At 59.5% G+C, this 26,779-nt stretch overlaps 1 protein-coding gene and 1 long non-coding RNA gene across 6 annotated transcripts; one reads left to right on the top strand and one right to left on the bottom strand.

Annotated features, from left to right (window-relative positions):
* Positions 1-1,659: 1,659 nt before the first annotated feature.
* LOC130156717 (uncharacterized) lies at positions 1,660-2,752 on the bottom strand. The gene is made up of 2 exons (XR_008824573.1): positions 2,607-2,752; positions 1,660-1,979 (listed from the first exon to the last, which is right to left on the bottom strand). It is a non-coding gene; the product is annotated as an uncharacterized LOC130156717 (long non-coding RNA).
* Positions 2,753-8,557: 5,805 nt separating this feature from the next.
* Positions 8,558-25,942, top strand: ACOT11 (acyl-CoA thioesterase 11). 5 transcript variants are annotated; one of them, XM_056356449.1, is made up of 18 exons: positions 8,558-8,683; positions 13,090-13,165; positions 14,677-14,875; positions 15,807-15,876; positions 17,933-17,983; positions 19,214-19,274; positions 19,522-19,623; positions 20,047-20,182; positions 20,489-20,645; positions 21,011-21,130; positions 21,218-21,362; positions 22,307-22,362; positions 22,491-22,557; positions 22,632-22,715; positions 22,827-22,960; positions 23,262-23,393; positions 23,470-23,596; positions 23,700-25,942. In XM_056356449.1, exons 1-18 carry the CDS (start codon positions 8,661-8,663, stop codon positions 23,853-23,855), a joined length of 1,896 nt encoding a protein of 631 aa, XP_056212424.1. In that variant the 5' UTR covers positions 8,558-8,660; the 3' UTR covers positions 23,856-25,942. The 5 variants fall into 5 exon arrangements, with proteins under 5 accessions (XP_056212424.1, XP_056212425.1, XP_056212428.1 ...); XM_056356450.1 differs by lacking the exon at positions 17,933-17,983; XM_056356453.1 differs by lacking the exons at positions 13,090-13,165; positions 17,933-17,983 and having other exon boundaries at positions 8,569-8,683.
* Positions 25,943-26,779: the final 837 nt, after the last annotated feature.

Here is a 26,779-nt window from a genome sequence, read left to right as displayed (position 1 = left end):
TCTTTGGGAATGCCAGGCTAGGACACGGTCTCGGCGTCTCTTGAAAAACCTCACCTTCTGGTTTCTGAGTGAAATAATAACCAAACCAGGAGATTCTCATAAAGGAAATCAGCAAAGACAACTACTTTTATATATGCACTTAAGTATTTAGGTCAGTATTTTTAGAATAAATAGCTGTGGGTTGGTTCCTATCTTTTCACTTTCATTTTTCACACTTCAGCTTCATTTTCCTGAATCTGGTTATACTGAAGCAGCAATTGGGTTTTTCAAAGCGCTCACACCTACCAGCGCGCTGACCTCGCCGGCTCCCATTTCCCCACCAGCTCCTCTGGCTTTTTCTTCTCCCCTGAGCTATTAGCACAATTAGGGGCTGATCCTGGCCCCCTCTGCCTTAAAGATTTCCTCGAGAGCGGGCAAGGGAAGGGAGGTACAGGCTGCAGGGGGGGTCGGCTCTGCAATGGGGTGAGGAGCTCTGTTGGTCTGAACTGGGATGGGGGCGCAGGCGGTGCGTGGCCGTGCCCCACGTGGCTCCGCGCACGGCTCCGATCCCGCACCCAATGCCACCCGGTCCCTTCCCGCACCAGGGAGAGCCCCGGCCGCGAGCTGGGCGTTGCACCCTGCAGCCTGCTATTAAAAGCAAACCATCTAGAAGAGTCCTTCGGAGTGAAAGCAGCTTTTAAAGGAAACATTGGCAGTCTCGTTTGGCTGCAACAGCGCCTGCTTTGCTAACAGCCTCCAAAATTAGAAGAGGCTCAGAAACTTAGGATGGATGTTACTGCAGCAGAGCAGGGAGGGGGGACGAGGGGGAGGCTCAAGCCTGCTCAGCCTCAGCTGTGCTTCCCCAGAAATTGGGATGCTGCTCCGTAGCCCATTGATCCAACCTTTTTTTTTTTTTTTTTTTTTTTTTTTTTTGGTTGGGGGAAGATAAGATCGCTGTGGGAATGGAGCATGGGGAGCAATGCCCGGCCAGCATGGAAATCCCGGGCACGCACGTGCGGCTGGAAAAAGCAGCGATCTCTGCTGTGCTAAACATGCTCCACGGGAGCGACGGAGATGTGCCAAAGCCTCTTCATGACTTAGCTCCTAATAAACACACTGCGGATGGGAAATGAGCCTTCGGCTTTCCCCAGTGCGGGCGAACAGGGAGCTCACCCTGGCGATGCTCCATCCCCACGAGCTGGGGGGGCCGGAGAGCGAGGGGCATGTCCCTGCCAGTCCCTGGAACTGGGCTCCTGCCCACCTTGCATCACTCCTGGGGCAGTTTATCCCGAAATAAAGCCCTCCTCCTCCCCGGCTCAACGGCTGCTTCACCTCCAAGAGTTATTCACAGATAAACTCCATAAATTTGGGGGACAGCCATTTTATCATTCCTGGCAGCTCTGTGCATTGCCTGCCACAAGGTGAAGCCAAGGCAGCTGGGAAGGGATGGAAAACCAGCTCCCGGGAGAGCCAGAGCATCAGAGTGCCCGGCCAGGACCGGCTCGGTGCTGGGGCAGCCGGGGCAGCGGAGGGCTGTACCCCCGTACCCTGCCCCGGCTCTCGCTGCCCACCCAGGGTTTCTGAGGCTTTGTTGGATGCAGGGAGGCGTGAGAACAGAAAACCTCCTCCTCTCTGCCTTGCCTCCATGGATGATTTATTTCAACACACGACTCCAGCCTGTTTTGCTGCATCACTCCAGGCGCTTTATTGCCTCTGGCCTGGGCTGGTGACATCCCCATGCCCCGGCCCCGCTGCCTGGGAGTGGAATCCTCAGCCCCTGCGACCGGGGCTTGTGACGGTACCAAAATGCTCCCAAACTTGGGTGGTTAGTTTGGCCTTCCCCGACCTCCTAGAGCAGCTCCCCTTCTCCCAAGCCCTTCTCCACACTGCTGGTCCATCGCTGCCCGTCAGCTCCCACCTGGGGCCGTTTAGGGTGCCCATCGCTGGGGGAAGGTGCCCGTGCTTGCCAGTGCACTGGGACCATTCTGCTGGACCGTCGCCTGTAAAAATAAACATGTTTTAAAAACCCCCACCATTCTTAATTCTGCCCTGCACTTACAAAGATACATGCTATTCATTAGCTGACAGCCCGGCACGGACCTGCGCAGGCTGCATGCCGGTGTGGCACGCTGCCATCCTGGGACCGTCCTGCCACCAGGCACTCCTGCCGCAGCTGGCGGTTTGGGTTTCCCATTTCAATTTCGACCCAACTAGAGAATTTTTTTATTTCCAGCTCGCCGCCAGCCTAGTATTCCCTTTTCCCATGGGAAAGCCAAACCCCAGGCCAAGATGACTGCTGGTGATGGTGGAGGCAGGATGGGAGAGGGGCTCCCTGGAGCATCACACACCCCCTGTATCCCCCTGAAAATAACTCTGCCATTTCACAGCCTTCCTGGTGCTCAGAGCAGCCGTCCAGAGGGGATGGATTTGGTGTCTTAAAAATGTCCAGTTGTCTAATAAGGCTTTTTTTTTTCTTCCCCCCCCAGCCCAGCTAGCAGGAAGAAGCTTCTCCTCGGCTGGGCGAGCTCTCCACACCTCGGTGGCGGTGGCGAGTGCCCTGCATGGCTCGCATTCAAATGAACTTGGCACGGGCAAGCAAGGCGACGGCAGTGGGTGCTGCCACCCACCTCCTCTCCCACCCCGGCCCCTCGCCGGGGGCCGGGGGCGTTTGCTGGCAGGAGCCGCCGTGCCGCTGCGGGGTTGGGGTTGTGAGTCCCGCCGGAGCCCTGGCCTTGGGGTTTCCTGTTTACCGGCGCAGCTGTGCTGGCGGTTGGGTGCTGGCGGTTGGGTGCTGGCAGTTGGGTGCCGGTGGGCGCACGTTACCCGCCAGGCCGAAACATCGCTGCTGCCACCGCCGACTCCTCGGCCAGAGCTCAAGGCCTTCTCTGACGCTGGCGCCAGGCTTGTAACGAGGGAAAGTGGTAGCAGCGAGCTGCTGGTAGATGCTGGATGCGCATAATTAATTAAATTGCATAATTAATAACAGTGCATTATTTATAAAGGGCTGGGGGGGGGATGTCCTCGCCATAAGCGCGGGGTGAGTGCCACGCCGGCCCGGCAGCTCAGCGCGGAGACGCGGGCAGGGGGAGGCTGGAGCGCAGCCCCCGCACCCCCCGGGCACGGTCACGCGTGGAAGCGCACGCCCTCGGGGCACACTGCATCCCCCTGCTCCCCCCCCCCGCGCTGGGCTGGCGCCGGGGCCCGCTGGCGTGGGCAGGACGCGGGCAGGGTGCGGGCAGGACGCGGGCAGGGTGCGGGCAGGGTGCGGGCAGGGCGCACAGCAGGGCTGCCCCCCCCCCCCCGGCCGCCTCCCCCTCCCGGGGCCGCCCCCCCCGCCGAGCAGCGCGGCGCCGCGCGGGGCGGGGCGGGGCGCGGAAGGGGCCTCTTGAAACCGCCGCGCGCTGATTGGGCGAGCGCTCGCTCCGCCCCGCCCCCTCCTCCTCTCCCCCCTTCTCCCTCGCCCCTCCCGTCGGGGTCCGGGGGAGCCAGGGGTGCCGGAGGGCTCCGGCCCCCCGCCCTGCCCGCCCCCGCCCCCGGCCCCGTCGCGGGCAGGCCGCAGCCGCCGGAAGGCCGCGCCTGTGCGCCCGGGCGGGCGGGGCGGGGCGGGGCGGGGCGCGGGGCCGGGGCGGCCGCGGGGCCCGGCGGGGGGGCGGTGGGGGGGGGCGGCGGCGCGGAGGGGGCAGGGGGCGCAGCGCGGGCTGCGCAGCAACGGCGCCCCCTGGCGGCTCGCGGCGGCGCGGCCGGCGCCGGTACCGCACGGCCCCCCCGGGTCCTGTGCCCCTGTGCTCACGGGGGTCCTGTGCCCCCCCCGGGTCCTGTGCCCCTGTGCCTACGGGGGTCCTGTGCCCCCAGGGTCTTGTGCCCCTGTGCCCACGGATGTCCTGTGCCCCCCCCGCCGGGTCCCGTGCCCCCGTGCCCACGGGGGTCCTGTGCCCCTCCGGGGTCCTGTGCCCACGGGTGTCCTGTGTCCTTCCGGGGTCTTGTGCCCCTGTGCTCATGGGTGTCCAGTGCCACCTCTGTGCTCCTGTGCCCATGGGTGTCCTGTGGCCCCCCCCGGGTCCTGTGCCTACGGGTGTCCTGTGCTCCCACGGGATTCTGTGCCCCTGTGCCCCCCCCAGGGTTCTGTGCCTCTGCGCCCACAGATCTCCTGTGCCCCCGCACCCACAGGTGACCCCTGTGCCACTGCCATGCCCCTGTGCCCACAGGTGTCCTGTGCTCCCATGGGGTTCTGCGCCCTTGCGTCCCCCCGGGGTCCTGTGCCCCTGTGCCCATGGGTGTCCGGTGCCCCCCGGGGTCCTGTGGCCCCAGGGGTCCTGTGCCTGTGCACCCCCCAGGATGTCCCAGCACTCACAGACCCCTGGAGTGTCCCTGTCCCCACGGCCCCCAGGACTCTCCCTGCCCTTGTGGACCCCCACAGCTGTCCCTGTCCCCACGGACCCCCCTGGGCAGCCTGTGCCCACCCGGGCCACCGGCAGCACAGGCCTGTTCCTTGGTGGCTCCCAAACCTTCTCCAGAAGGTCCTGCTCCCACTGCCCTTTCCTCACTTGCCGGAGAGCCCCCAGTGCCCCTGTGCCCCACGTCACACGCCGCCCCGCTCGCCCACCAGCCTGCAAGCCAGCCGCTGTGGCTCTGGGCTTTCGTGGTTTGAATTAAAACCAAAATAAACCCCGCAGCGAGACAGAGCCCAGCTTAGCCCAACAGCACGCAGCCGCCCGCCTCCCCTCCGTCGCGGGGCGGGCGAGCCGGCCTTAGGAAATTAAGTAAATACCAATGGAGGAGTTGAAAAATAGGTTACCTTGTAATTGAATTTTTTTTTGCCGGCAGCTAAAGAAAAATTAGCCTTCCTGCTATCTTGTGCAGCCTGTGTGTTTGAGAACTTACCGGGGTGTGTAATAGCTGAAGGGGTGGCGTGACGGCTCCTTGGCCCAGCCTTGCCAGCCGCCTTACTCTGGAGCTCTGCTGGGGTTTTTTCCTCCCTCTCCCCTGCCTTTAAACTCCAAGAGCTGCCAGGGAAATCTAGAGCTCTGACGGCTCGGAGCAGCCAAGATCAGGGCTCCTGGCAGAGCCATGTGGCCCCGATCCCGTGCCAGGAGCCGGGGGGAGCCCCTCTCTGTGGGAGACCCCAGCTCACAGGTGCCGTCACCCCATCCCATCACGCATCCCACAAGCGGGTGCTGCTGCCGTGGGGTAGCACAGGCTGCCGGGGGGGGGGGGGAGGGTGGTTCAAGGCAGAGCACCCCAAGTGCTGGTCCCCGAGCGGCTGGGGGGGGCGTTGCCCCCTGCTCAGGGGGATGCTGGACCCCCAGCACAGATGGGCAGTGCAGCTGTGGCGTGGCTCTCCTCCCCGGTGCCTGCCGCAGCTCCTGATGGAGCAAGACGACATGAGGGTTTGATTTATGAAGCTGGTGCGTTAGTATCATTTCCCCCCCCCCCTTTTCCACAACGAGCCGTTTGCATAGTGGGTCCTGCCATGCTGCCCTCCCTTCTTCCCATTGGCACCCAGGTTTTGGGGAGCATATCCCAGGGAAAGGAGACCCGCAGCCCAATGTGGGTACCGCACCATCATCCTGCAGAGAGGGAGATGTGCTTGGTCCCCCCAGAGCCAGGGATGGCTCGAGCACTGGGCTCCCACCCCTGCTACCCGCTTAGGGTGCAGGATCACCTGCGCAAACCTTGCCAGGGGCTGTGCCTCTAGATGCTGTGGGTTCTGAGTGTGGGTGGCCGGGGGCTCGTGGGTGATGGGTGCACCCCGTGCTGCGGAGCGGGGTCCCAGCTAGAGGCACACGGAGCAGTCTGGGGCACCCCGAAAGCATCTCCAAGTGCCCAGCATCGTGATTTCCATCCCCAGCAGCAAGTCGAGGGCTGGGGGTGTCGCTCCTGGGTGCTTGGCTTAGCCCCAGCCCTGGTGTGGGGTCTCACTTCTGGCCTCATGGGGCTGGGGGGTCAGCAGGGGCTGCACAGGTACCACGGTGGTGCTGGCCAGCACCCCCGAAATAGCTGAGAAAAATCTATATTTCACCAGGGATTGGACTTACACTGCAGCCCCTTTCTCCCGCTGCCAAGCCCCTGAGCAATTTATCCTTCCAGCTACTCCAAGAAGCGATAAAACCCATAGGTCACTTTTTTTTTTTTTTTTTTTTTTCTCAGCAGTAATTAATGGTTTAATTAACACTCGCGACATCCAATTCCCATTGCTTTGCACGAGCAGCCTCCGCTGCCGGGGCCTCAATGCAAACTCTCCGGTAACGGGGAAGGCGGGGAAAGGGTTAGCTGGGGAGCCGGTGGGAGCTGCCGGCTGGAGGCCACCCATCTGGCCGAGATTTCTCCTGAAGCTGGAAACTTCTCCTCCTCCTGAGCAGCAGCGTCCTTTCCAACACGTTTCACAGCCTGCTTTGCTTCTGCATGGGCTTGTTTACGGTGCGGCGGCTTTTACGACTGAGGGAAGAAACCGGGCGCCATGAGCACGCGCTACGCACGGCCCTCGTTATTTACTCCTAACAATTTTCCAGTATTTTAACACCAGTCCCCGAGAAATTTTAGTTGTCCCAAGGAGAATAGCTACTTGTAACCGGTTGCTAATTACAAGTATGAATGTCAATTAATTCATTTAGCTAATTATCCACTCTCTGAGCATCACGCACCAAAGAACTGTAAAAGACGGGCATATGGTGAAGGATGGGAAGGAAGAGGCTGGTGCCTGCGTGCGCTGGCTGGGCGGCGGGGGCCGGGGGCGCGCTCGCCGGGTGTGCCGGCGCGCCGGGGTGGAGGGATGCCGGCAGCGCGAGAGCTGGGGGAATACAGCCGCGCAAGCCATAATTACAGCATTATGCTAATTGGGCCTGGAAAACATCAACCCTCTCCTTCCAACTTCTGTTTGGAGGCTTGAGCGCGGGTCAAGCATCTAAAGTGTTTCTAATTGTGCTGTTCCCTCTGACTCGGAGGAGGGGAAGGAATAATTTTCCCCGTGTGGAGCAAACCTCTTGATCTTAGTCGCTGGCTGCAGAAAAAAACAGTCCTAAGGAGGGAGGGAGAGATCCCTGAAGAGCTTCCTGGCAAGGGGCCTCCGTGCTAAAGGTGGGGAGATCCGCTGGAGGGTGCTTGTTGCAATCTGGCTCTTTGGGGCACCTGGGCTGCTGCAAGCGGGTAGGAAACCATCCTGCTGAAAAATAATCTTATCTGCTCTTCCAAAAAAGGAAAATGTCTTAAAGGAAAAGTTCTTTTCCGAACCGGTCGGAGTTAATCGCATCTGGGTGTGCAGCGTTACCTGTGGGACACAGAACAGGTTGTGCGGGGCAGAGCGGATGCCCCCTCCCTGCTCTCAGGAAGCCGATGAAGAATTGCAGGTTTTATGCCAGGAGCTGAGCAGCAAATGCTCCGTGGGGTTCGAGTCCTTGGGCAAAGTGGGGCAACAATCTTCAGGGGGGAATCTCCATCGCCATGCTGGGATCAATCACTCGGTGCAGTGCTGCCTCCTCCACCCCCCAAAGGCTCCCAACCCTTGGTGGGCAAGCACCGTCCTGGGCTGGGCCACCAGCTCCATCCCCATACAGGGGTACCGAGGTGTCCTGCCTCACTGCACTCTGTGAGTGATCTCACACTGATCAGCTCTGATCAGCATTTCCCACGTCCAGCCTAAAATTGGGGTCACTGAAGCCCCAGTGCTGCAGGGGCAGCACCCGCCACATCAGGTAGTGATGCTCAGTGCCCGCTGCCAGTGCTTCTGTTCCAGTGCTTAATTTACCAAAAGAAAAAAGGCCTTATGACCTGTTGAATTTGTTTAAGTATTTCACTGCTGGCTTTCCAACGGCAGTGTTTGTGCTGCCTGTGCCTGCAAGGAGCTTTGATCAAACTCTTGTACGTCGATTACCAAGATTCACTTATAAAAGCACGTAAATCTAATACAAATGGAACAACATCTTCGTCAAACCCAAGAGGCTGTATCATTAATGCAGTGACACGGCAATTTGCATTTTGTTTCTTTGTTATTAAAAAAAAATATTTTTATAAGCTCTGTTAGAAGGCAGCAGGTCAGGGAGCAGCTGCATGGATTGGAGTGGCTCCGGAGAAGTTTGTGGAAGCTTTCCCAGCCAGTGAGCCCAGTGTCAGCACCATGGCTCTGCGGAAAAAAACAAATATTTTCAGGCAGGTTTAACTGGGGAGGGGAAGACCCCAGTGCTGATGCGGTGCTGTCAGTGCTGAGTGGGCTGGGGGAGCAGCCGGGCACCCCCGTGCCCATGGCTGGTCTGATGGGAGGAGAAGAGGGGGTGATGTGTGGGGCTGTGGAGGGGACCCAGGACACCATCTCAGGGGCTGCTCGCTGGGCAGAGATGGGAGGGAAGCGGCAGCACCCTGCTCCGCAGAGCGGTTGGCAACGTGCCGGTGCCTCCCACCGTGCTCCCCGGCTTTGCCGCCGGCCCGGTATGTTCGCTCCTGTCGGAGCATCCAGAGCAAACCTCCGGAGTGCCGGCTATTTTCCAGGCAAAAAGCACATTTGCTCAAGCGCTACCTTAAGAAAAGTTATGCATGACTATATTTCAGGAAGCGGGAGGGGGTGTGTGCTGGCCCTGTCCCAGGCCTCTGTGCCAGCCCTGGCCTTGACGCCCGCGCCCGGTGCCGGCCGCGCACGCAGGTGTCCGGACTCTTCTCCTCCAAGCCAGCCGCCGCCTCGCCGCTGCCTGCAAATGCTCAGCTTCTTCTGGCTGAGGTGAGGGCTGGGGGGGAGCTGGGGATGATGGGGACAAGGCGGGGGGACCGCAGGGCTGGGTGAGCGGGAGCCAGCATCTGGCACTGCGGTGGAGACTTGGCGGTGGAGCAGTGGCTTGTCCTGGCTTGCGTTGGCGTCGGGCAGCTCTGCCGGGGGGAGGATGTGGGGTGACAGCCCCTTGTGCCCCCCCGGCTGGCCTGGGTGATGCCCTCCTGCCCTTGGAGTTTGCAGTGGCACCATCAGGGTCAGCACTGGTGGCTCACCGAGGGGGATGTGGCACCCTCCGACTGCAATGGGGACAGCAGGCGAGAGCAGCCAATGTCAGCCCTGCCCCAGGTCTTTCTGGGGGTGCCGGGAGGGGTGCCAGGGGGGGTGGCTTGAATCAACCTTTTCTCACTTAAAAGCGGGGTAAGATATTTGGGAAGCGTGGGTACAGGGCTGCCGGGAATGCCAGCACCATCGGGAGGACAGAGGGATGCGCCAGGGCTGGCTGGGGCAGCGTGGGTGGCCAGATGGTGTGGGTGGCACGATACTGTGGTGGTCTCTACGGTGGTGGTCTCGACTGAGGTAGTCTCAGCTGTGGTGACCGCTGTGGTTGAGACCACCAGGGTGGAGACTATTGCACCACTATGCTGTCCACTTTGGTGGTCTCCACCCTGGTGGTCTCAACCGCGGTGGTCACCATAGTTGAGACCACTGCAGTTGAGACCACCAAGGTGGAGACCATTGCACCATCGTGGTCTCCACTGTGGTGGCCTCCACCATGATGGTGTGAACCACGGTGGTCTCAACCACAGCGATATCCACTATGGTGGTCTCCAACTTGGTGGGCTCAACCATGGCGGTCTCAACCATGCTGGTCTCGATGATATGGCATTCTCCTCCTCGGGAAAGCCGTGGGTGGTAGGGCAAAGGTGCCTGGGCTGGGCCATGCTGTTGGTTGTCCCCACACTTGTGAATTTTGGCCCTGGTGGTGTTTGCAGCTGTAACAGGGGGATGCTTGGGCTTCGCTCTCCCCCTGGGCTGAAGACAGCAGTGCCAGGGCAACTTTTCCCCTTGGGACACTCCCTGGGAGGACTTTGCCCCCATGCCGGCAAACTGGCACCAGCCTTCCCGGGAGTGTCCCAGGAGCCCCGGAGAGCAGCTGGGCATGGATGGGGTTGTGGGCTGTGGGCAGGGCCAGGTCTGGGGATGCTTCACCCAGCATTGAACCAACCTGCGGAGAGGGACATGAGGGGGCTGGAGGAGTCCTCCCTGCACTCACCCTGCGTGAAGGTTTCCCATGGGTGGTGGGTCTAAAAGAGTTGGCCTCTTGTAAGGGGAGTCATCCTTGCACCACCCCACACTGCCTTTGGCCCTCAGTTTGCACTTTCCTGGCCCTATGCCTCGCTTTGCTCCGTGAAACCTTAGGGAAAGCATGATGTGTCATCCCAAAAATATCCCCCCGCCCTCCTGGGGTCCCACTGAGACCTGCCATGGGGAGCTGCCACATTTTCTCACCATGCCAGGACCCGGCGGTTCAGTCCCTCTTGTCTCAGCGGGGCCACCATCCTGATGGCCCTGCAAAGGAGCCGGCACCCTGTACCCTGCACCCAGGCAAGTGTCATGGGTCTTGTCCTGGGGACCCTGCTCCATCCTGGCAGGCGTGGGGTGATGGAGCTGAGCCATGTCAGGCATCTCTCCTGCCGCTCGCCAGTGGGGGTCCTGCTGGAAGGGACATCTCCCCTTGCATGAAACCTGCCTGTCCCATCCCCGGGAGCACCGGGGCTTTGCCGCTGCAGGCATTGGGACTGGTGGGCCGGGTCTCGGGGGAAGGAGAGCCCTCACTGCCCTGTTGAGATGGCAGAATTTCTCAAAGTAGGTCAGGTTAATTTTTTAATGTGTGCAGATTTGCTTGTTACCATGGATATTGCTCAATTATACACCAATAATCCCCCATGAGAACTTCATTGTCGCTGCTTTCCTCTCCCCATCTACCCCCTTTTTTTCTTTATATATTCCCAGGGAGGGGTAAGGATGCACTGAGGAGCTGGGGTAGGGGTAGGAGACCAGAGACAGGTGATGGAAAACGCAGGTTAGGCATTCGGGAAGTGGCACTGGGATGGTGGGAGAGCTCTGGAGGGCAGGCGGGGGCAGCTTAAGGCATGGGGCTGCCCCACTCTTCTCAGAGCCCCCCACAGCCGGACCCTTGCCCTGGCTTCACCTTCATCCCTCCCTCCCATCCGCTGCGTGTGGATGGTTAAAGCAAACACGTGGTCTCAAGGGTCTAGGGGAACTACCGCTCTCCTGCATCCCCACCCAGCATCACCCCTGGGGGCTGTGGGACCTGAGGGGGTTTTGCCATGGCGGTTTCCTGGTGATTTCCCAAGAGGCCAGCACCCGCTTCAGCGGCAGAGAGCATCCCTGGAGTTTGTGGGTGCTTGAATGCTGCGGGACAGCTCCTCGCCAGGGTATAGGAGAGCAGTGGGGTGCCACAGGGTTCCTCTCCCCCAGTATCTGTGGAGCTGCTGGGGTGTCCCCCCGCTCTGCACCACTCCCCCAGTTTGCTCTGTAGGCTCCTTATGCCTTCGGCAGTGCAGGAAGTGAGCGTGGCAGGAGGCAAGAAAAATAATCTGCTGGAAGGGTGTTTTTTCCTAATGCAAACTTTTTTTTTTTTTTGGTAGAAGTGGGTCACTCGAGGGGTGACAGAGTAAGAGCATCATCGCCTGGGTACTGCATCCCGTTGCCATGGTGACCCGAGGGCTGCATCAGTCAACAGCTTTAAAAATGTGACAGTTGAGTGAGGCTGAAGATTTTAATGAGGACAGACACTTGCTTGCTTAGTTTAGATAACTGAATACTCTATAAATACCCACCAGCTGAATGGTTCTGGGTCTCTGGAGCGCGTTGGCGACGCGTGGCCAGGGTGCTCCCCTTCCCCAGGCAGAGCCCTGCACTCCAGGGTGGGAGCGTGGGCTGGGGCTGCCTCAGAAATAGCAGCAGGGATGGATGCAAGGCAGACGGCTCTTTTTTTTTTTCCCCTCCTGCTAACCCAGGGCAGAGGACAAGGTGACATGTCTGCAGAGCCATGAGCAGGTTTGGGTTGCCAAGGTATGGCCCCAGCCACGTGCCCTCCAGCGTTGGCTGCTGCGGCTGTGGGGTGCGACAAGGCCACCTCCTGCCACTGCCACAGCATTGTGCCCACACTAAAGCAAACCCGGGGAGCAAACCTGTCTTGCTCAACAGGAGACTAACTTGTGGCATGGGTGGGTGAGCCATAAGCAACCTCCCAAGCCTCAACAGCAAGTCTGGAGAGGTGGAGGAGCTGAGGAAAGCAAAGCCCGGTGCCTCTGAGGAAGGGAATGGGAGGCTTTGAAAGGCTCAGCAGTGCCACTTGCATCCATTGCTGCTCCAAGCACCTCACTTTGTAACGGGCACAATGGACACGTGCCATGAGGTGCCCCAAGGCCAGCTCCTGTGAAGGGCTGATGGTGCAGGAGGCAAATCTGCAGCTTGCACTTTTTAGACCCTGTGCCAAAATCGGTCAGTCCTGCGCCTTGGGGAGTGAGCTGCCACCTCTGGCAGCCCAGCCGGACCCATGTGGGAGAGGTATGTTTGCTGGGACAGCTGGGGGCACACCAACAGCCCATCAGTGTAGTGCTTAAAAGCAAACTGTAGGTATAAAGCCTCTTCCACTTGTTTTTGCTGCAGCTGTCACACTGCCTTTTCTTATGATGCCACCGCCGTGTCCAGCCGGGACCCGGTTACACTGCCTGTGGCCGGGGAGCCCGTGGGCACCCAAGGGCACATGGTGCCCTTGGGGGATGCCAGGGCTTCACAGGCAGAGGGGCCAGAGCAGGGCACGGCGGCGTTGCCGGCAACAGGCGCTTCCCATTTGCTGGCCCCGGTACCACCTGCACAGAGTGTGAGTCCTGCCTGCTCCAAAAATATGCTCCCGGCTGTCTTGTGACCACGGCAGTATCACCGTGCCAGCCAGGGGAGCTTCAAGACACAGCCCTCTGTCACATGTAGCACCACGGAAAGTATTGACGCAGCATCACTGACCGAGGGATGAGCCATGGCACTGTGCCCAAGGTTTGGTCCAGCACCCCAGAATAGCTGGGACTCTTTCCATTACAGCCGGCGAGCACCGTACCTGACCCCCGAGGAATGGCAGGCACAGCCCTGGCTCTGCCCTTCTCTGTGTCGGCTCCGGCAGCCCCTTGGATAGGTGCTGGCAAGGGGCCGGTGGCCGGGGATAGGACGTCAGTGTGGGGTGTGGGGACAGTGCAGGTGACTACAGCAGACGGCAGTGCCCCGGCAACTGCCACGCACGCTGCCTCGTCTGTCAGGAGTCAGCCGCGGGCATCCTGTGCCCCCGGCTCTGCCCGTCCTGCTGTAACCGGAGCCACTCTTCTCCTTTCCAGGTGTCTTTTAAAAATGGTCAAGGAGAATATTGTAGTCCCTGAAGAGATCTTGAGCTTCTGTTGCAATGGCCTCCAGGTACCCCCCTATGCTGTGCAACTAACCCCGGGGATCCCCGTTGTGCCGGTGGCCACTAATCAAGGCTGTGCCAGCAGATGCCACCCCATGCCGGGAGCTGCTCACAGCCCCGCACTGGCTCCGGTGCCATGTGCTCCCCAGGCGTTCCCCACCAACATCCCTGGCCTCTTGCTGGCTACCGTGGGGTCAGAGCTGTTCCCACAGGGTGCCGGCTTTTCCCCTGAAATTTAGAAACAGCGAGCACCGTGAAAACGACCAGCGGGAGCTCCGACCAGGCTGGCTGCTCGCTTTGCAGCAGGCGGCTTTGGAGCTCTTTGCATTGCTGGCTCGTACCCCAGAGCCTGCTGGCTTCCCGAAATAGCTCCCTGGTACTTGTGTAGGCACCTCGGCACACTGGGAAACATCCCGGGAGGTTTGCGAAGGGCTTTGGAGCCTGCTGGAGGGGCTCCGGTGGCTGGGGGTCTGCATCGCTGTGGGATGGGGGGCCCCTGGCCGTAGGCTTGGCTTGCCACGTTTGCCGCCTTCTCTGCTAAGCCAAGGTTTGTGCCGTTCCAGGGATGTCGTGTACCAGTAGCTATGGAAACAGAGGTTAGACCTGCTAGAGAAAAATGCTATTCTGAGAGGCGGTGAGCTCAGGGTAGTCGGGAAAGCTTCCCTTTCAGCATAAACCCATCTTTAAAAGAAGCTGGGCAATCCGAAGGGCAAAGAAGCTGCTGCAACGGGGCTCTCGCAATAAGTGCTGCGAACAGGAGCCACAGGGGGAGCAGAAAGAGGAAGGAAGGGCTGTAACGAAGCCCAGACAGCTCCTCGTGTCTCCTCAATTACTCACCAGGCTAACTGAGTTCAGCCCTTGTGTAACGCGGCTCACTTGACATCTAATCAGCTATTTTTCTTGCCGACACAGTCACAATACCAGCCCCTGTCTCCCAACTCGCCTCCCACCGGGGTGACAGGCAGGAGCAGCTCTGTGCCCAGCAACCTGCAAAGCCAGCAAGGAGCGTACCTGATTGTGTGAACAACCCCAAACCAAGGATGCTTCCCCCTCCCTCTGCTTGTACCAGACAGGAAAAACTACTTCTGGTGTTTCTTTGGCAAAGGCGAATGTTGTTGGAAGGTGTGGAGCATTGCTGCGTGCCCAGCCCTGGGCGCACAAAAACACCCTTTGCTGCAGTACCCTAAAAATGAAGCTGTCAGGGGAGCAAAATTCCTCCCCATAGAATTGATTGACTTCAGGAGAGGTTTTGCATGGTTTTCAGGGGAAAGCAGTGGGGCCGTAAGGAATGGAAATTGCCTGGAAACCTGCAGCAATCATCCATGGAGCTCTTTTTAGAGTTTTTTTTTCTTCCTTTTGGCTGCAGGCATCATGTCTTTGGTGAGGGCTGGGTGGGATTTAGTGGTGCCTGCGGCTGAGGTTCGCCCTGGCTCTGCTTAGGGAGGGGGCTGCATGGGTCACTGTTTTCTCAGAGGATTTTCCTCCCGTTTGGGTGAAACAGAGCTTTTGTCTCCTGCAGGGCTCGACCTCTCTGCTGCGTGCCCGGGAGCCAGGGGAGCAGGAGGAGGTGCCGGGGGCCATGGCGAGCCCCTCGCCTGCCCGCAACCCCACCGAGGTGCAGATGAGCCAGCTGGTGCTGCCCTGCCACACCAACCACCGTGGCGAGCTCAGCATCGGCCAGCTGCTCAAGTGGATCGACACGGCTGCCTGCCTCTCCGGTAAGCCATCCCCTCCCACCGGAGCCATCGTCCTGCCAGGCCGGGAGGGAAGGGACCTGGCAGTGTCCCCAGGAGCTAGCTCATCAGCAGTGTGCTGGGCGGTCCAGCATCGTCCCTGGGAGCTGACGCCAGCTGGGGACCTGCGTCATGCCATTTTGCTGAGTAATTAGAGAGCAAACGGGAGCAGGACGAGAGGGGGAGGAGACGTGTGCTGCAGCATGCACGCTTGCTTGGGCACAGATCAAAATCAACACCTGCTTTTCCCAAAATGCTGCCCTTTTCCTTGCCTGGAGCACAGGGCATGGCAAGACCAGGCTAGTGACATCCCCAGTACCCCAGCAGCGGCTGGGGAGCTCTGATGGACCGGGCTGAGCTCTGCTCGGCAAGAAATGATGGAGCTCACCAGATCTCCAAGCGTGCCATGCAGCCCTACCAAGCAGGCCACCAGCTGCTGGGCACGGGGAGGTTACGGCAGGGAAACAGGTGCGATTTTGCAGTTTGATGAGGTTCCCAGGGCAATTTTGCAGTTTGAGGTTGCTGGACTCCCAAGGGAAAGCCGGTCTGGCAGGGCAGCTTTAAAATATTTGCTGTATATAGGGAGATGGTATCAGCTGCCTGTGCATCCCCGCAGCGGCCAAAAGCACTGCAGGAAGGCAAACAGCAGGGCAGCGTGCCTCCTGGTTATAACATACCCTCCAACCCTTAGAACATCTGCAAGCCCACACTGCTACGGGGTGGAGAAACCCCAAACCCCCCTCTTGTCCCCTGCAAACATGGCAGGCTGGCACAAGCAGGGAAGGGGATGCCAGCCTGGGTTTCATTGGTGCCACCAGCCCCACGGCAGCAGCGGTGGGGCAGAGGCATGAGTGTGCCCCTCGCATGCTCAGCGTGTTGCTGCAGGTTGCTGATGCAGTTTGTTTTTCCTTTCCAGCCGAGAGGCATGCCGGCTGCCCATGCGTCACGGCTTCCATGGATGATATCTATTTTGAGCATACCATTAGGTAAATACTCCGCTCTTCAGCGCGGCATGGGGGGGGGGGGGAGGGTGGGTTTGTTCCAGTCTGCCGAGTGCAACGTGGACGGTGGGGCTGGGGCTGGGGCAGGGAGCAGCATGCTGGGGAGGGGAGGAGATGCGGTGACAGTGCCAGGCTTGCAGGGCAGCCGGGGGCTGAGGCTCTGGCTCCGCTGCAGGGCTGCGGACCGACTGTCTGCTCTGATTTATCCGCTGTCTGGTCGCCTGGGGAGCCCCTACTGGGTTGGCTTCCCGGTATTTCCCCTGACCCCAGCTCCTCCCTGGCTTTGTTCAAGAAACAGCTCTGACTTAGTGCTCTGGAAAACTTGAATCTTGCAAATCGTGCCTCTGTAGCGGCAGTGTGGGTGGCTGGCGTGTGGTGGGGCACAGCCAGCCAGCCACCCACCGGCTGCTGGGGGAGGTGGGACCTCCCTGCCCATCGCTTTGTGAGATGCTCCAAGCTGAACTTCACCCGGCCAAAATCCCCTCCCAAGCTTGTCGTGGCACCCTCTGGGTGCTGCCCCTGCAGAGGTGCCCACCCTGATGCACACAGCCCCTTGGGCTGCCACATGGCAGGGGACAACGTCTCTCCTGACCTGCAGCTGTTGTGGTACAGAGGGCCAGGCACCCTCCCAGGGGTCTGCCCTCGTTTGCCGCATGCTCCCGGTATTGAGACCATTCCCACCAGGCGTAGGTCTTACATGCCCTTGCCAGCCCCTGTGAGCCCTGGTGCTGGCACCCACCTTTCCTCAGCTCTCGGAGCCTCCATAACCCCCATCTGCTCACCCCTGGGTGCCATCTCAGGGGGCTCCATGCGTCTTTTGGTGCACTGATGAATGTCCCCACAGGGCCTGATGGCAGAAGTGCCAGCCTGCTGGTGGAGGGGTTTTGGGCACCCCTGTGCCCTGGGGACCTGCTGGCCAGAGGTTGTCCTGGTCAAGCAAGCCGTGCCGTGTAGGATCCATGCTGCCTGGCAGCTCCCTATGGTGCAGGTCTGGGGCAGAGACCAGCGTGGGCGCCCAGGGCTGGTGCTGGGGTCCCAGGCTGTCGGCCAGTTTGTTTGGTGCCGGGAAGTCTGACTCACTCCTGAGTTTCACCGTCAACCCCAGGAAATGCTGAACTCCCACTTTCACCATCTCACGTCGTGGTACTGGTGGGTTGGCGAGGTTGGGAGGGCTGCCCACTGCTCTGTGGCTCAGCTGCGTGCCCAAACCGTGGCGTGGGGATGCGGTGCATCCCCATGTGGCACTGGCAATGGTGGCGCCATTGGGATCGATGCCCTGTGCCAGGCGGACTCAGTGGGTGCCGTCTGTGCCTGGTGCCACGTGGCTCCAGCTCCCAGGGAAGCGCTGCCTGGGAAGCTTTTCCCTGTGGGTTTCAGGAGTGGGAGAACAGACCCAAGCCCTGCTCCAGAGCATTAAATCGAGCCCCGCAAGGCGTTTGTCCCTCCTCGGAGTGAGGAGTTGGGCACTGCTCCAAGGGGTCAGGGAATTTGCGCTGCTCCTGGCTCAGATCCCACTTGCTGTGGTCCAGCTTAATGCTCTGAGCAAGGGGCAGGGATTTCCCACAGAGCTGTCTGAAGGCAGAGGAGCCTTGAGCAGCATTTGCTGTCTGTTCTCCTCCTTGCCTGGCTGTTTGTGCTTTCTGCCACCCTCCCACGGTGAGGGAGAGGCAGGGAGGAGCTATAGGTGCTTGGGGGAACAGAGAAGGCCCCAGAACATCACTGACTTAAAAACTCACCAGCTGGGCATCAGATGCTCTGCATCTCTCAGCCCTGCCACGTGGAAGTGCAGCCTCCCGGGAGGACTGCACATACCCTTGAGCCAGGGTATTTGTGGCCTTTATGGCACTGGCTTGTACCGCTTGGTAAGGAGAGAGAAGATAAAGTGGGTTTGGGGCTGTAACATAGACAGACGGGGCTCACATGCCTGCCTGGACTCCTGCCCTTGCACAGCCCTCACTGCAAACCCAGCCAGAGCATCCGTGCGACCGCTTCCATCCCCTCTAACCCTCTCCCCCCATTTTGCTTTTTCTTTTCGCACCAGCCAGCCCTATATAAACCCTCCTGGGCAGCGGGACGGGAAGAGCGGTGTCTGGTACGGATGTGTGCAGCCCTAGAGCAGCCAGCCTAACGCAGCGCTGCCGTGAGTTGGGAGCATTAACCCCACTGACGTGGCACGGCCGGGGGTGACCGGAGGCTGCGCATGTAACCCCGCTAACATTTCAGCATGCTGCGGTGGGCACCGGGCTGCCCCTGGCCGTGGGGGCCGCGGCGGGGGACGGCTGGAGGCACCGTCCCAGCCTCATGCCACCCCTGCTCCAGCCAGAGCCAACGTGCAAAGCGTGTCAAGCAGCTGAGATGATCGTGGTCGTTTGAAGCCAGACGTCATGTGCGGGAGCAAGGGGGAAGTTACAGCGCCGAAGCACGTGCTGACTCTTCCTCACTTCTGGTTTTGAGCCCTCCCTGGTGCAAAGCTGCAGTGGCAGCTATAGGGTTTATTTTTCCAGAGTTTTCTGGCATTGGTCTCTTTCAGGGGAGAAGAATATTCCTGATTTAATAAAGCATTCAGTAAAGACTGTTTGCTGTCGGTGTTGCCAATAAGCTGCTCATTTGGTCAGTACCAGTCTGGAGCAGGTTAGGCTGCAGAGCTGAAGCTGTCTGTGTGTTTACTCTGAAGCCTACTGAAGGCACAGAGGAGAGCTCCTGGGCTCTGTGAGCAGCAGTTTGCTGTCAGATGTTTCATGTAAGAGATGGTGCAAAATGATCCTGGGTGGATCCTGGCTCCTGCCATCTCCCAGTATCCCAAGGTGTCTGTCACTGGGAGGCCCTGGAGAGGAGTTGGGATGAGAGCAACCAAGGTGCCTGCAGCCGTGGGGCTGCTGCTGCCACCGGCCAAGGGCCTGTGAGTCAGCCCCGTGGGTGCCCTTGTTGTGCAGGACAGCGCATGTGAGACTGGAGAAGCCGTTTGCTCTGGCAGAAGCATGCATGCCCGCATGGCAGGGGGTGCCAAACAGGCCCCGGGCACCTCTGCACGCCTCAGGTGTCCTGACAGCACTGCAGACCTGGGGACCTGTTTGCACATGGCTGCTTGGGGGTGACATCTCACCACTGAGCTGGACACCTGTGGGCTCCCACGTCTTGCAGGTGGCTGTCCCTATGTCCTGCTGGCCATCCCAGCACGTCCCCACTGTCCCTGAGGCAGCTGCTACTGCAGCGGGCAATGGGCCATAATGCCATGGCACCTCGGTGGGGAGCTGCTTGGTGCCAGTACGTGTGATGGATAACCACAGTGACCCCCACATGCTTTCTCCTTTCTGTTTTTCAGTGTCGGGCAAGTTGTCAACATCAAAGCCAAAGTGAACCGAGCTTTTAACTCCAGCATGGAGGTTGGTGTGCCACCCCCTGCCTTCTCCCCCTGCCCCTGCCCCGATCCCCCTCACTGTGCACCCGTCCCTGCGAGCCACGCATGCCTGTTCACCACTGCCAAACGCAAAATCCCTGAATCCTTTTGCGGTTCTCAGCTTTGAACCCACATGTCAATCCCCTCCCGCTGGGTCCGGCAAGGGGTGCGTGGTGGGATGCGGGTCCCCGGGGAGCAGAGCCGGCTCTCAGGGGTGCTCTGCCCTCTCCCAGGTGGGCATCCAAGTGAGCTACGAAGACCTGTGCAGTGGGAAGCACTGCAGCATCTGCAAGGCGTACGCCACCTTCGTGGCATGCGGCCCCTCCGGCAGCAAGGTGAGTGGCAGCTGGGGGCTGTGGGGGCTTGGCTTTCCATCAGGGCACGTGCCATCGCTTTGTGGCTATCAGCACATGGTAAGGTCAGTGATCCCTTATCCTGTGCTTGCGGGGTGCCAGGCTCTCAGCTCAGCTCTGGGCACAGAGGGCACCCCCCCCCCCCCCCCCCCCCCCCCCCCGGCACTGCGGGATGGCTCCTTAGCATCGGTGTCCACCCCAGCTCTGTGACACCTTCCGGGGGGTCTCTATCTGTCTGAGGAGCCCTTTGGCCCCTCCAGGAGCAGCTATAACCCAGGAGGAGCACAGCTGGCTCTGTCGCACATACGATGGGATGTATAGAGCCACAGGAGTGCGTACCGGCGCCCGAAGGAGCCCTGCCTTCTCCCGCGGTGGGACTGCACCCTGTCCATGTCTCCTTTGCAGGTAAAGCTGAAGCCACTGACCCCGCAGACGGAGGAGGAGAAGATAGAGCACAGCATTGCTGCCGAGCGCCGCCGTATGCGCCTGGTCCACAAGGACACCCTCAAGGACCTCCTCACCCGCAGCCCCCGTGAAACCGGTACCGTGTCCTGCAGCCTGGGCTTCCAGCCCCAAAATAGCCCTGACACACACCGGTGACATCCTCCTCCCTCAGTGGGATGTGGGGGAAGAGTGGTGATCCCCGTGGAGGTTTGGGAATGCCCTGGCCATGGAGGGGTAGGGATCAGCCCCACCATCCTGGACCCTGAGACAGGAGGTAGCGGGGGTTGATACAGTGGGAGGGAGGGTGGCCATGGGGAGAGGAGGCGAGAACTGGTGGGGTGCCAGAAGCAGGGGTCGCAGTGGCTGGCTGGCACGCTGATTCCTGTCCCCCCTACTGCGGCAGAGCTGGAGACGCGGGACGGCAGCGCAGCAGTGCCAGCAGAGAAGACACGGGTGGAGAGCGTGGAGCTGGTGCTGCCCCCACATGCCAACCATCAGGGCAACACCTTCGGCGGGCAGATCATGGCCTGGATGGAGAACGTGGCCACCATCGCAGCCAGGTGACCCCACGGGGATTTGGGGGAGGGGGATGGCATGCCCAGAGTGGGGACACAGCTGGGGCAAGCTCTGGCTGGGTCAGGCCACAGCCAGGTTGTAGGGACCCTCCAGGGGGATGATCTCCAGCACAGCACCCTTGGGCGATGCCATACAGGGAGTCCCATGGGTGCATCGTGCTGGAGAACCCCAGGGCGAGGGTTCGTGCTCAGCACAGCCTGCATATTGTCCCTTCTCCTGGCTGGTTTTAGCAGTTGAAATCCAGGGCTGATATTTTTTAGGGTCTCTTCAGATCTGGGTGGCTTGGGGAGGGTGCGTGGGGCTGCCGGGCTGTGTGGCCACGGCCGGGGTGTAACTCCTGTCCCCCCAGCCGGCTGTGCCATGCCCACCCCACGCTGCGCGCCATCGAGATGTTCCACTTTCGGGGACCATCACAGGTGGGAGACCGGCTGGTGCTCAAAGCCATCGTCAACAATGCCTTCAAAAACAGGTGGGTGCCAGCGACGGGGGGTCCACATCCCACCCTCCCAGTGGCTCTCCACACCCTCACCCCTTCTTCTTCGCTCCCTCCCCCCAGCATGGAGGTGGGGGTCTGCGCCGAGGCATATGGCCAGGAGATGTCCGTCAGCCGGAGGCACATCAACAGCGCCTTCATGACCTTTGTGGTGCTGGACCAGGAGGGCCGGCCCCGCACCCTGCCGATGGTGGCACCTGAGCCTGGGGTAAGGATGGGCTGGGCTGGCATGGGACCCCTGGGACCCCCGGGAATCCCGCTTAGCCCTGAAAGGTTCTCAGATTCACAGCAAAATTAATGCAGTTTTGTGATGACGGAAATGAAATTGCTCAGTAGCAAGTGAATTAAATTGATTGCTCGGTATAACTAATAATAAAATAAACCACTTGCCTGTGCAGAGATGGAGACATATTAGCCATGCAAGGCTTAACAGAATATTGCCTGCAAGTTCGAGCTCATCTTTTATGTAATTCAGGGGAAAGAATGCCAACCTCTTCAGTTGTTTTTACCCTCCAAAGCATCCTAGTCCACAGTTTGCTCGGATCCAAGGATTTAAGAAAATCTGTCACACGGGCATAGCAGGGAAGCAAATATATGTGCACCTCAGGGTACGCAGTAGCAAGAGCAAGTGATGGCATCACCCTCCCCTTGGCTGATCCATGCCCACCTACCTGATTTTTCTGATGCCTTAAAAACTATGACTCTTCTCCTACCCTCCAGGAGAGCGTTTCAGGGCTAGAGCCGGGCTCCCTGAAACTCCTCTCTGCCTGCTTTAAAACACTGCACTGGCGCTTTCTTTGAAATAAGCTGCTTTTTGGGGGGTTTTATTTCCCCGGGAGGGGACATTTGCACATGCTAGGGAATGCAATTTGTGTTTCAGTGGCTGTTTGCAGCTCTGCAGCTGCACTGAGGGTTGTTTCCTAATGTGCCAGTGCCCATCGCTTGATCACAGCGTGGTGGCAATGCTGAAATAGCTCACGGTTAATCACTAACCACCACTGCCAGCGTAGCTGGGACGGCAGCCGGAGAGCAAGGGATTTCACCTTCCAGCCCTTCCCTGCTGGATGTTTTGCCCACTCCCAAAAAGACACGTGGGGTTTTTTCCCCCCCCTCCTTTTCCTATTAACCTAATGTGTTTTTCTGGTTTATCAGGATGGAGAGAGGAGGTACAGAGAAGCCAGTGCTAGGAAAAAAATTCGGCTTGACCGGTGAGCAGAAAAACCAAGCGGGATGTGAGGATGGAGGAGGGAAGAGAGGGGAGCTTGGCACTGGGGTGCAGGGACAGCCTGTGGGTGATTTGTGTCCCACCGTAAGGGAAACTGTGCCTTTCTTGCAGAAAATACCTCGTCTCCTGCAAACAGACCGAGGTGCCGCTCTCCGTGCCCTGGGACCAAAGCAACAAGGTAGGGTGCTGCCCCAGGGGGGTCGCTGCCTCCCACCCCTCCTTCCTGCCCCTCACTTGCTGCCCCTGCCCCAGGTTTATCTGAGCTACAACAACGTCTCTGCACTGAAGATGCTCGTAGCCAAAGCGAACTGGGTACTCGCCAGAGAAAAGGAGAAGGTACTAAACCCTTTCCCTTCCCCCCGAGCCGCTTCTTGCCTCCCAAGGGTGGGCAACCGGGGGGCTCGGCGGTGGTGAATGTGTCCCAGCCCGTGCCCTGTACTCCCCAAGGTGCGGATGTACACGCTGGAGGAGGACAAGTTCCTCTCCTTCCGCATTGAGATGTCGGTCCACATCGCCGCCAGCCGAGCCTTCTCCCTGCTCTCTGACCTGCGGCGCCGGCACGAGTGGGACAGCCACTACGCGTGAGTGCTGCGGGGCTTCCTGGGGCACCTGGCCCTTTCCAAAAATCACATCTTAAATTTATGTCTTGTTGACAAACATCCCTTTGAGCTTTCCTGGAAGCAAGAGTGTTGCCCTGGAGCCATGACCGCTCCTAGACACCTTTACCCATCCTGGCTCCACCTGGGCTGCTCTTTGCTGCAAAAAACCATCTATTTTGGGTCCCTCAAAATATTTTGGGTGTGGCGGTGGGCTGTACATGTGTAAGCCCCAGGCTGGGGGCCACAGAGGGGTTTCTCTGACCAGTCCCCTCCTGCCTCGCAGGAGCGCTGTGCTTGTCCAGCAAGTAGACAACGATGACATGATCTACCACGTGGTGAGCCAGACGCTCAGCCATGAGAACAAGCCACAGGACTTTGTCATCCTTGCGTCCCGACGGAAACCCTGCAGCAAGGGGTAACTGTGCCCAGCCCTGACCCCCTGGTCCCCCCTGGCTGGGCTGTGCCGGCTCACTGGGCTCTCTCCTCCTCAGGGACCCCTACGTGGTGGCCTTTCGGTCGGTGACGCTGCCCACGCACCCTGCCAGCCCTGGCTTCACGCGTGGGGAGACGCTCTGCTCTGGTTTCTGCATTTGGCCAGAGTCAGAGGAGACGAGCAAGGTGGGATGCTGCGGCTGTGCCATGGAGCTGTGCCACCCACACCCCATTGGGGAGGCTCTCCCCGCCGCACGTGCCCCTGCTAACCATCTCCTGTACCTCGCAGGTAGCTTACTACAACCAGGCTACGCCGGGGTACCTCAACTATGTCACCACCAACGTGTCGGGACTGTCCTCCAACTTCTGCGCCACCTTTGAAGCCTGTGAGAAGTTCCTGCTGAAGAACAAGGAGGACCTGATCGTGCGGCTGCAGGACCTCTAGCGCCGTGGCACCCCTGCTGATGGATGGACAGGCAGATGAGGTGGCACCACTGTGGTGGGAAGGGACTTGGGTTGGTGGCGCCCAGACCCTGCTTCCTGGGAGGCTTTGGCCTGAGCGAGGCCCCAGTGGCTGGTGTGGAGGGGCATCACCGTACCACCTTGCCCCTTGCGCTGATGTGTCATGCCTTTTCTTCTTCCTTCTTTTTCTATTTAGAAATTTTATAAGCTGACATGCAGGACTTGGTTTTCTAGTTCACTTAACACTACTTGAATCTTTATACGATACAAAGTCTTCCTAAAACAGTTTGTTTGTTTTTTACTATTTCTTTATGGGGGAAACTGGTTCCCTTTGAGGCAGCAAAGGGAGAGAGGGGACAGTGATATGGGCAGGGTGACGTACCCCTCCTCGGTGCAGGGGTGGCCAGCGGAGCATCCCACTCCCCCCACAGCTGCCCAGTGCTGCTCCTCTTCCTGGCAGGGCTGGCAGACAGCCCCTGCTCCCACTGGGCTGAAATCCTACCCCATGGGGCTGTGGAAGGAGTGGCAATAAAAGTGCATTAAAAGGAAAAAAATATTTGTATGTGCTCTGGGTGAGCGTCTGCTCCAGGGGTTTGCTGCGTGGCTGGTGAGTGTGGAGTGGAGGTCCATATCCCTGTCCCTGGGTGAGGAGGGTGACAGGGCTGCTCAGGGTCACCTGCCCCAAGAGCTGCTGCCTGGGGCTCAGGTGGAAGCAGGGGGTGTCAGCCAGTGCTCTGTGCGAGTGGTTTTTGGGGACTGCCTGGAGGCATTACCACCACAGCAGGGGCAGCGCAGGCTGGTGGGGACCCAGGGGCTGCCTCTCATCCCTGTCCACTGGGTGCACCAACACCTTGAGACCTAAACCCCAAACTGCCTCAGGGGCACTGAAAAAGCAAAAAAAATGCCAAAGCCAAACCTTGTTTCCCTAAGTCTGAGCAAGGCTGCCAAGGACACAGGGAATAGGTGCAGGCAGATACTGAAACCCTGAGCCTCAAAGGCTTTGATATACCCATCCCTAATTGCCCTGAGCACTAATGACTTGAGTGCCTCCAGGGGTGTTTCCCTACCCCAGCTGCTCTGATGGCAGCACAGAGCTGTTTTGATATCCACAGCAGCATCCACAGCAGCAGGGGATGGAGTTATGACCATTGCAAAGACCTTGCTGCCAGCCCGCTTCACCCTGAGATGATCCAGGAAAGCCACCAAAATGCGGCACAGGTGACGGTGGAAGTGCTGTTCATCAGTCACACCCCAGGGGACATCTGCCCTCTGCCACAGGCGTGCTGAGAGCCCCCTCCCAGGCTTTCCTGTGTCACATAGCCAGAGGTTTTCTGATGGCATTGAGGTTTCTGAAAGGCTTGCTGCCTGCTGGGAAGGGAACGAGCCCAAGCCCGGGAGCCCTTGGGCTTGCAGAGCTTCGGGCACAGCAGATTTAACGTGGCCCCAGGACAGCGGCCATGCCCTCGCCTTTGCTAGCAGAGTCCTGGTACGCTTAACCCGGAGTGAGGGGTTTTGCAGAGTTTAACCATGATAAGCAAGCAATGGTGATGCTGTGCTCGGGGTAAGATGAGGCTGTGGGGTACCAGAAATGAGCACAGGGTTTTTTTCCAGGCACCACAGGGTGTTTTCGCCCTCTCTGCAGCACCCAGCCTCTAGAAAGGTGCTTCGCCACCCAAATTCCCCACTCGGTTTATAAGCAGAAGGAGCTGCCTGCCCCTCTACCGCAGGCGCCGGTCAGTGGCTCCCCTTCCCGGAGCTGGCTGCAGCCATAAACCCCTAATCTCTGCCATATCTCTGATCATAAACATCTCCATGCAAGGCCTGGCACGGCGCTGCCCCGACCTCCCCCTGCTGCACTATCACCACGAGATAAAGCTGTCTCAAGCTGAACATGGTACAAAACATTCAATTTTTATGGAGCCCTCTTATCTCCCGAAACTCAGAGCAATCCTGCCTTTTTATCACCGGGATGCGAGCCATCCTTTCTACTTATCGTTAGAAATTGCTGCTGCTTGATTAAGTGGAGGGAATGATGTATTCGCCTGAACATTAAACTTTAACTGACCTCTCCTTCTCCTGAAGTATTGTGCTTTTTCCCGCTGTGAGGCCACAGTCAGCCCTTGCCCTGGCCTGGCTGGGTCCCTGGAGGCGCCGGGTGATGGAGCAGGAGCGACCTGGGGGCACGACAGAGAGCTGCAACGGTGGGAAGCAGCTTGTGGTTTATGTACATTTGGGAGACAACTGCAGTCCTGCGGATCCGCTGGCCCTCCGGCACAGGGGAGCGTGGACAGCAGGACGGGGCGGCTCGGAGCATCCGTGCAGCACCCATCTCCAACTGCCTCATCCCACAGCTGGCTCCCAGGGGAGGAGGGATCCACTGGCAGGTGCATTGGAGCCTGCTGGGAGCAGCCTGCCCTTACCAGCCTTTCCCAGAGCCCCCCTGTTTGCCCTCCCCACCAAATGCACCGCCTGAGGGCCAATTTAGCAATCAAACCCTATTCTTCTTTTTCCCTTAAAAATCAGAAAACCCTGCAGGGTGTCACCCCCTGCTCTGAACAATCCTCCCAACTGTGGCTTTTTTGTACAAAAACACCCAGCTGCCTTGCTGCTCTCGGTTGCTAATTCCTGCACGGAGGCAAACGATTTGGAGAGGCAGATCTGGGACCCTGGCGAGACAGGGCTCCGTGCCGGCTGCCCGCAGTGCCCATCGCTACCTTCCTGCACAGGGGGGTGCGAGGAACAAAGCCCCACCACAGGACCACGGCTGCCTTCCCTGGGCCCCTGCCATCACGCAGCGGACAGAGCTGCCAGGGGATGGAGTGGGGAAGCATCCCAGAAATGCCAAGCTTTCGGCAAAGAAAAGGCCACAAAGACAGCTGGGGATTTACAGACCAGCACTCCAGGTGG

This window comes from Falco biarmicus, chromosome 11 (genome assembly GCF_023638135.1).
Source record: "Falco biarmicus isolate bFalBia1 chromosome 11, bFalBia1.pri, whole genome shotgun sequence".
NCBI lineage: Eukaryota > Metazoa > Chordata > Aves > Falconiformes > Falconidae > Falco > Falco biarmicus.
This window is presented reverse-complemented; position numbering and strand designations above follow the sequence as displayed.